General features: G+C 56.9%; 1 protein-coding gene across 1 annotated transcript; it reads right to left on the bottom strand.

The window, feature by feature from the left end:
- Positions 1-3,311: 3,311 nt before the first annotated feature.
- RPS14 (ribosomal protein S14) lies at positions 3,312-7,166 on the bottom strand. Its single transcript, XM_054168371.1, has 5 exons — positions 7,083-7,166; positions 5,735-5,885; positions 4,765-4,926; positions 4,198-4,274; positions 3,312-3,424 (listed from the first exon to the last, which is right to left on the bottom strand). Exons 2-5 carry the CDS (start codon positions 5,881-5,883, stop codon positions 3,357-3,359), a joined length of 456 nt encoding a protein of 151 aa, XP_054024346.1. The 5' UTR covers positions 5,884-5,885; positions 7,083-7,166; the 3' UTR covers positions 3,312-3,356.
- Positions 7,167-9,587: the final 2,421 nt, after the last annotated feature.

Here is a 9,587-nt window from a genome sequence, read left to right as displayed (position 1 = left end):
CTGCCCTGGGGGCAGGCTCCAGGCACATTCCCTGATCAGCCCTAAGGGGAACCAAGGAAAGGCTGAATAGGAACTCAGGTCGCGAAACCTGCAGCGACTTCACTGAGCCCAGCTCTGCAAACCACAAACACAAGCAACGAACTGGGGGGGTGGGGAGGTGAAGGAGAGCCCCACTCCCCCCCTCTGGGGCAGGCTGAGCTCCCTGAGCCCCCAGACCCAGCTGGGGGCTACCAGCACCAAGAGAGCTTTGCTCTGCACACAACCATTTCCATTAGAGTCAGAGAAACGTTTGGGGTGGAAGAGACCTTTAAGATCATCAAAGCCTTCTGTTGCTCACACTCTCACTCTCACACACACACACACTCACACCCCCACCCCATACCTTCTGCACAGGGCTGTGGCACCTGGAGAGTTTGAAATCTGTAAATGGATGTTCCTGGGGAGATGAGGAGCTTTTCAGAGAGCACTTTCTCTCTTTCTCTCTCTTCCACAGCCTGAGGCTGGCACCTGGACACAGCACAGGCTTCTGGACACAGCACAGGCTCAGCACCACCCTGGCACCCCCAAGGCTTTGTATTTTGTGCTGCCCATGGAAAGCTTGATGAGCACCATTCCCAGAGGCTGGGAGCCAGCTGTCTTCTGGGGGAAAAGAAGCCATCTGGAGCAAGGAGCAGGCTCAAGACTCAGCTCAGGCCTGCCCGTTCCTGGGGGACCTCAACCCAAGGCAGCAGAGCAATTATCTGAGGCAGGGAGGTGGAAATCACCCTGTGGGCATTCACATGAAGCCATTCTTCACCAGCCCAGCCTCTGCCTCGCAGCCCCAGCACAGCCTGACACCTGCTGAACAAACCCACACCTCCCTGCCTGTGAGGTGACACCCTTGGCTGCACAGAATCAGCCCTGGAAGAGCTCACCAGCAGACTCATCTCTGGGCACTTCAGAGGCCTGGAGATGTGCTGCAGCCCCAAGAGGAGCCTCATGCCCACAGCAGGGTGAACATCCCTGCTGGGGAGACACAAGGTGGGAGCCACATGTGCCACCCACCCAACCAGGGAGCTGTCACCCAGCTGCAGGGGGGCTGCAGATGATGCTGAATCTCCTAAGACAAAGCAGCTAGACAGGGTCATGAACTGAGAGGAGCCAAGGAACCCACCCATGTCACTCAGCCAGGACAGCCCTTCCCTCCAGCCCCCCCAGGACACGTGTGGGCAGCCTGCTCTGTGCACAGACCTGCCTGCCTCTCCTCTCAATTCCTGCTTCACCAGTTCCCCCCTGGGGGGCTTTCACACCCATGCAGGGAGCAGCCTCAAAGATGTCAGGTGAGAAACAAAAGCAATTGTTGCTGTTAGCTTTGCAGTGAGCCCTGCATGGCACAGCACAATGAGGGCAGCGAGTGGCAGGGGCTGTAAAGCAGCTCAGCCTGGACATCCCTACACACTCAGCCTGGACATCCCTACACACTCAGCTGAGCTCCTGACCAAGAGCTAATGAAGCAAATTCACCTCCCTGTGCTGGGCAAAGCTCCTGCCACCTGTGTGCCCCCTGGACACCTCCCTGGAAGAGGATACACCAAGCAGACACAGCTCTGGGTTCCTCCTACCTCAGATTGGGTCCCAGCTGGTGTTTCAGCAGCCTCCTCTCCAAAGAAAGGCCAGGCCCACGCCACAGGGCTCACTGCTGGCCAGGACCATGCTGCTGGGTCAACCTGACCCTGCTACAAGGTGGGAACTGCATCCTAATGAAGTCACTTCCCCTCTCATGCCCTTGGAGCAGCACTCAGCAGACACCTTCCCATTTAGAATCACAGAATGGTTTGGATTGGAGGGGAACAGTGACCTGAACTGCAAACATGGCACTCAGACAGTAAGGGAAGGTTATGCTCCCATTTCCCATGGCCACCTCTGAAGCTGCAAACCACAGAGCATGGCTGCAGAGGGAAGTGCTGCCTCAGGAACACGTCCAGGCAGATTGTTCCACAGAAAGGGGAAGTCATGCATGAAGCAAAACTTTGCAGGAAGCCCAGCAGCACTCTGCTTGCTCCCAGCTCAGCTTTCTTCTCCACCATCCAAGAGATGGTGACTCACTCTGAAACCACAAGTGTCCAAGTAGCTTTCTCTTCAAGGCTTCAGATCACAGCTTGGTCTCATCCACCATGGAGCCCATCCCCTTTTCACTGTGCTCCCCAGCTGAAGACCAGGCTCCACAGGAGCAACAAACCCTGGATCCAAGCTAGGCTCAGCAACTGTACCAGAACAGAGGCTGCTTTGAGAGCAGAGTGCCTCCTGCACCACCACCAGCCAAAGCACCCATTCCCATGAGGGCAGGGAGGCTTGGGAGTAGTGGGCAGGTGAAGGGATCTCCCATGAAGCACTTTCAGATGCAAGGGTGTGGGGAAAGTGCCCATGTAAAAGCCATGAGATTCTCAAGACTCAGGATCTGGGGGCATGCCTTGTCCAAGAGCCCAGGACAAACAGAAAACCACCTTCCAGCTCCATTTTGCAGTTCATACATCACACACAGGACTAACTCCTATTTGCCATGCAAAGAACACAGCTTTCTCATCCAGTTTTGACAAATAACCATCACTTAAACCTGCCCACAAGCATTCCTGGACAAACACTTCACCAGTTCCAAATGAGCTCCCTCACTCCCAGCCAACAGTTGACTGAACTGCAGCTGATGAGGCAATGCACCAGATGGAGGTGCCTCCACCACGAGCTCCCACCCACCACCCTGCTGGGGAGCTCATAGGAGTCCCACAGCAGCACAGGCACCACTGCACCAGGGCTGACATCACCCCTGCACAGGAGCAAGAGTGACATCCTCTCTCACGTGGTAGAGGCCACGGCTGTTTTAACCAGCAGTGTAAACCCTAACACCATGAGCACACAGAATCTACCTAGCTTAAACCACACACTTCTTGGGTGTTGTAACCCTATGAATCTTCTCCTGGTCTAAAGAACTTCTTAAGATGAGGGTGGCAGAACACTGGCAAGAGTTGCCCAGAGGGTGTAGATCCCCAGTCAGGCTGGACAGGGCTCTGAGAAACCTGATCTAGCTGAAGATGTCCTTGCTCACTGCCAAGGGGAGGTTGGACTAAATGACCTTTAAAGGTCCCTTCCAACCCAAACCAGCCCCAGCCTGTGATTCTAAACCCCTGCTGCAGCAGGTTCCGCAGGTATATTCAAAGCCCCTCTGCTGCAGCAGGACTCACAACTGCCCCAACCCCAACCAGAAGCCATTCATGGGTGTGATTAAATCGAAGCTGCTCAGCTCCTGAGCACAGCTCTGCAAGAGAAGAGGCAGGTAGGAAGAGTTTTAAAAGAGAGCTTTAATAAGCAGGGGTGCAGCATCCTTCACAGACGACGTCCACGGCGGCCACCCTTCCTGCGAGTGCTGTCAGAGGGTATGGGGGTGACATCCTCTGCAGGGAGAGCACAGAACACACCATTCCCTTCCACAGCTACCCCAAGAAACCAACTGGGCACAGCCACCAGTCCCAGCACTCACTCTGGCATCCAACAGCCACCCCTTCTCAGTCAGCTGTGCACAAGCAGAGACACTGCAAGGCAGTGAAGACACTTTTGAACTCACCACAGGTTGAGCACCCAGGGATTTCATGCTCAGGAAGCAAAAGTCCCCATCTCCCATCCCACTGAAACCCAGCAGCCACAGCACTTCCACAGAAATTGAGTGCTTGATGTAATTGCCAGAGCAGCCACCACCACTGCTTCCTCTGACTCCTCAGAGTTTGAGGCTCTCCCTCAAGCAGCTGGAGGATCTCCATTGCCAATGAGCTACAGGAGCCCACAGCAGCGTTTCCAGGTGACCCAACACCTCCACACAAAAGCTGTTAAGCCAGAAGAGCATCAGCACCCTGCTGTGCAGCTGGGTTTATCCTGCAGACACACTTGGTGTCTCCAGCTTGCTCACACCACCTCCTGCTGAATCCTCACTTTGAGGATCTGCTTAAATTAAATCCTACCTTCAGTGCCATCTGGCAGAGGCCAAGGAGAACATCCCAGAGGTACATCATCACACCACGGGGCACATGCCTATAGAGCTCCTCTTACTAAACAATCTCTCCCACCTAGTTTTTGGTTGGCTGTTTTGTTGTGGTGGTTTCCTTTTGCCAAGCAGCAAAGCTGTGCACTGACACCCATCACACCCCCCAGCCACGCTCCCCCCAGCGCTCACCGATGCGGCCGATCTTCATGCCGGACCGGGCCAGAGCCCTCAGGGCTGACTGGGCACCAGGGCCAGGAGTCTTGGTCCTGAGGAGAAAAGTCAGAACCAACAATCCCATAAATAAGGACAGACACAGGTCACAAACAACTGACAACACTCAAAAAAACTCACAGCTTCCCCATCTCTAAACATCCAGGTACCAGAACTGACCCTCCTCCTGTGCCCAGGCCCAAACCACCCACCGCCAGCCATCAGGCAGGCACTCGGCTGTCACCACGGTGACCCAGCTCCAAGGTTCAAAACACCTCCCCACTCCTCACTCTGTAAGTGAGAGCACACCCCAACTCCAGCCAACACAAGATGTCCTTGCAGAACGAGCTCCAGCTGCTGAGATGACATCAGCTGGTAACCACACCAAGCAACCAAACACCCTTCAGGCCAAGCCTAAAGCCAAGCCCCCGGGGTGTACCCACCTTCCCCAGCGAGGCGGGGACAAGAAGGGAAGTGGTGCAACGGGGCAGGGCTCTGAGACCACACACATCCTCTGGGAACAGCGAGCCCAGCCCCCTAACCTACCGATTTCCACCGGTGGCACGCAGCTTGATGTGCAGGGCAGTGATGCCCAGCTCCTTGCACCTCTGGGCCACGTCCTGGGCTGCCAGCATAGCTGCGTAGGGAGAAGACTCATCTCTGTCGGCCTTCACCTTCATGCCACCAGTCACACGGCAGATGGTTTCCCTAGAGAAGCAGCACACAATCAGTAAGGTTGGGAAAGACCTCAGAGATCATCAAATCCGACCTAGCACCCAACACCTCATGACTAACTAAACCATGGCTTCAAGTGCTTGGCTTCCCCTCTCGAACACCTCCAGGCACCGGGACTCCACCACCTCCCTGGGCAGCACATTCCAAGGGCCAATAACTCTTTCTGGGAAGAACTTTCTCCTCACCTCCAGCCTAAACTTCCCCTGGCACAGCTTGAGACTGTGTCCTCTTGTTCTGGTGCTGGATGTCTGGGAGAAGAGACCAACCCCCCACCTGGCTACAACCTCCCTTCAGGTAGTTGTAGAGAGCAAGAAGGTCTGCCCTGAGCCTCTTCTTCTCCAGGCTAAGCAACCCCAGCTCCCTCAGCCTCTCCTCACAGGGCTGTGCTCCAGACCTCTCCCCAGCCTCGCTGCCCTTCTCTGGACACATTTGAGTGTCTCAATATCCCTTCTTAAATTGAGGGGCCCAGAAGTGGACACAGCACTCAAGATGTGGCCTAACCAGTGCTGAGTACAGAAGGCAAAGTCCTTCCCCTTTCCTCCCCCCAAACCAGCTTTAGGGTACAGAGTGCACCTCTTGATTTGAACGTCACAGGCCGAGTAAGCTGCGAGCCAGCACCTCGAGCACAGCGCTCACCACCGAGGAGCACACGGAGCCACCCAGGCTGCGCTCACAGTGCACACAGCACCAGCAGGAACTCGAGGGCTTCGCTGGAACATCTCCTGTGGTTCTGAGCCCAGTGGGGAGCACTGCAGGGAGGTGAGCCCTGCTCCATACTCACTTGCCAGACAGATCAGTCACGTGGACAAAGGTGTCGTTGAAGGAAGCGAAGATATGGCAAACGCCAAACACGTTTTCTCCTTCAGCAACCTGAGGGCCCAGGCTGATGACCTGCTCTTCCTTCTTCTCCTTGCCCTTACGAGGTGCCATTTCTGAGCAACGATCAGAGAGAAGTATGAATCATGGTGGCTTCCCCAGCGTTCTCTCGTGGGGTTTTATGCAACTCTCTGCTACCACAACCTTTTCCCAAGCAAGACAAGCACCTTACAGCTGGAAAAATGCAGGTGGACTCAAGTAGACTTGTTGTAAGCCCCAGCAGAGCATGAGGAAGGCCCTTCCCTTACCAACCAGCAACGTCAAGAGCTTCCCAGTGCTGACTTACATGGCTTTATGAAAACAAAAATCCCCAACCAAACAATTAGTAAGCTCTGACTCCACACCTTTCAAGTAGCAACCTGGGTCCTTTCGTGTTACCGGTCTCCTAACCACATCCCTGGGATCAGCCTAGGGATATCTGCTGCCTCTGAAGCCCACATCCATCTCTGGGAGGCGGCAGGGGCCACACTGCTTGGTTCAGTGGCTGGGAAACCTGTGCCTACTCCCGAGCATGGAAGGATGGTTCCCTATTGCCCTCTCCTGCCAAGTACCAGGTACAGCGGGCGTCTTACACCAGAGAAAAGTTTAATGACTTTGTTAAGGAGATCAGCGCAAGAATGACCTACTTGCACCCACAAACCTTAGCTCCATGGTCCCCTGTCCCCAGCAAACAGCTCAGAGTACCGAGTGTGCTCTGACGAAGAGCCACATCGGACACACGCAGCCAAGGGCTCCATAGCCATTAGTGTCCCCAGCTGGGGCCTGTGCAGCCCCGCGATACAAACACGACCGAGCAAACGTTGAGCCCTGGGCGCTGTAACGCAGACACTGGCCTCAGAGGAAGGATCCCGCGGTGCTTAAACCGCACCGGACACAGCCCCGGCCGCTCAGAAGCCAGCGTGCGGGAGGAGGCTCGCACCGCCGCCGGGACCGAGGCTGGACCGTTCTGCAGCTTCGGCTGAGCACGAAGCCGCGGCCCCGGCCCTGGCCTGGCCTTTCCCCTCCTCCAGCACGCCAGGCCCAGTCACCCTTCACCCTCTATTAGGTGCACCGGCCCTTTCTCGGGCGTGCGGCTAACGCCAGCCCCTGGCTCACCCGCGGCCTAGCGCCCCGCTCCGCCGGGCGCACCTCACCCGGGCCGGGAGCGCTGCCCCGCGAAGCTCCGAGCGCGAAGAGATGGGAGGCGAGCGGGAAGGCCGCGGGAAGCCGCGGGCGGGCGGATGGCGGCGGATGCACCACAGCCCCGCACTAACCTGTGTGCCTGCTCCGGCGGCCGCTGCTGGAAAGGAAGTGGCAGGGTCACGGGGCGGAGGTCACCGCCGCTCACCCGGAAGAGATGATCGGCAGCGGCCGAGGGCTGGGGGGAAAGTGGCGCTTTCCCGATGGCAGGCGCAGGACCTTGCCCCAGTTCTGATTTCAATTTCGATTTTTATTTTGATCCCGCCGGTCCGGGCGCCGCCGTGAAATCGTGAACGGCGTTGCCGAGGGCAAAGCGAGCCGACCTCCCCAAGATGGCCCGGCCCGGCCCCCGGATCCCTCCCCAAGATGGCGGCCGCCGCCCGTCGCTGGTCCCGCCCCAAGATGGTGTCGGGACGATGGTGGCCGCTGGGTGATGAGCTCCTGGCAGGGCCGCGCCAGGAGAACTTGGAAACGCAGGCTTGAAACGGTTTAAAAAAAGCAGCTGGAGGAAAATCAGTGTAATGGCAGCACGCAGCCTGCCTCCTCCCCGCCACGCATCCGCGGTCAGCACCCCCTCAGCTCGGCTGCCTGGTGTCTGAGCGTGGCTGTGGGCGTCCGGGCAGCTGTTTGTCCCTGCAGTGAGCTCAGGAAGGAGCCCTGACGGTGAGGAGATGTGTGGGAATTGACCTATAAGGGGATGTACAGAGTGGTTTGAATACGTGGAAGTCTGGAGTATTTTCTCCAGGAGGGGCTGAGGGAGATGGGGCTGTTCAGCTTAGAGAAAATGAGGTTCGGGGGAGACCTTCTCGCTCTCTGCAGCCACCTGAAAGGAGGTTGGAGTGAGATGCTGGGAACCCAGGCGGCTGATGTGAGCGGTGTAGACTTTGCAGCGGTGAGCTGTGGTTGGTCCCTTCTCCCAAGTCACAAGTGATAGGACAAGAGGGAATGGCCTCAAGTTGTGCCAAGAGAGGTTTAGGTTGGATATTGGGAGGGAGGCTCCTTGTATTGGTCCCACTGGTGAGGCTGCACAGTCCAAAGGCCTGGAAACACATCTGCAGGGCGGGTCCGGCACCTCTGCTTGACCAACACGATCTGCTGCTGGCCTTGGAAAACTTCTGCCCCCCTTCTTGTGCAGATCAGCTCTGCAGCCTCTTGTTCGGGGAGGTATCCACGTGCCCAGCAAGGCTGACATCTTTCAGGGTACCTTTTCCCTTTCTCTGGCCAAGCGTCCCAGGTCCCTCCAGGATGCAAACCTCTCGGCCGCCACCAGGGAGAAGAGGTTTGCTCTGTAAGGCTCCCTGCTTCCTGCTGTGCTGGGCTCCTTCCCCGGGAAAGCTGTCCGTGCCACTGTAAAGCCTGTCTCGACCCTTGTGAGCCACTGCCTTGGGGATCCTCCTGTTTAAATACTGAGATGCTTTTAAAAAATACATTGGCCAGGCTGCTGTAATTCCAGCCGGGGGCTCCAGTGACACCAGCCGTGGCCTGATGTGGTGGAAGGGGAGAAGGAATGGGCTAACAGCAGGGGGTTGCTGCAGAGGTCAGCCTGTGTCGGGACACGTGTGCTGTGCTGGCTGTGTGGGACCCACCTGAGAAGGAGCTTTGGGGACAGTGAAGGCTGCATGGGCAGCCTCAGCCAGGCAGGGTGGGTTTCTCCTCAAGGAGCCACACATGCAGAGCAGGCTGTGACTCCTCCTGGAGGCTTGCACCAGCCTACGGATGTTTGCTTGGAACAGACGCGAGCCACAGGCAAGGGAAAGGGCAAGCCTCCACTTATGGGGTAACAGGCTAAAATAACAACCCAGCAGTTCAAAATGCAGTACTCCCCCAGCCCCAAAGCAGCCAGGAGGCAGGCTGCTCCCAGTCCCTCCAGGCTCTCTGTAGGATGGGGCTTTTTCCACTTGCCAGGATTAGTTCTTTCGTTTTGCCTTGCACCAGTCCTGGCGTGTCGACAAGGGAACTGCCTAGGAACAGCAGAATGTTCCTAGAGCTCAAATGCCAGCTCCAGCCAGGCTGTCCTAGCTGCTGAGTACAGTGCTGAGGACATTTCCAGGCTGGGATGAGAGAGAAGAGAGGCACCCAGTGGGGCTGAAAGGATTGTGTCCTCCAGCCCGGCTGGGAAGGATGCTTAGGCCATGGTGGGGTCAGTGCCAGGGATGATGTGTATTTGCTTTGAGAAATCCCCCAGATTTAGTTCCTTAATGGGTAATTAACATTCCAGCTGCTCCTTGGTAATAGCCTCTCCAGCCCATGGGAAACCCACAGACACAGTGACGCTGCAGGCGGATTTCATAACTCAGCCAGTGACTAAACAGCAAGGGAGCTGGAGAGCCAACGCTGCTCTTGACCTCTCCTCCTGCCCGGACTTTGGCCCTGCTGTAAACTGGTCCTGGCTGAGAAGGGGTCAGGGGAAGAGTCTGGCCTGACCTGCAAAAGCCCTGGCTCCAGGCTTCCCGCAGGCAGGAATTTTTGGTGCTCAAATGTCGCCGTTTCCATGGTTGCATCTTGTTCCCACGAGCCACCGGACCAGTGGACTTACTGGGGGCCTTGAAACAGAGGCTGGAGCTGGAAGAGGCCAAAGC

Source organism: Dryobates pubescens, chromosome 16, assembly GCF_014839835.1.
Source record: "Dryobates pubescens isolate bDryPub1 chromosome 16, bDryPub1.pri, whole genome shotgun sequence".
NCBI lineage: Eukaryota > Metazoa > Chordata > Aves > Piciformes > Picidae > Dryobates > Dryobates pubescens.
Note: the sequence above shows the minus strand (reverse complement) of the source record. Positions and strands in the feature narration are given on the sequence as shown.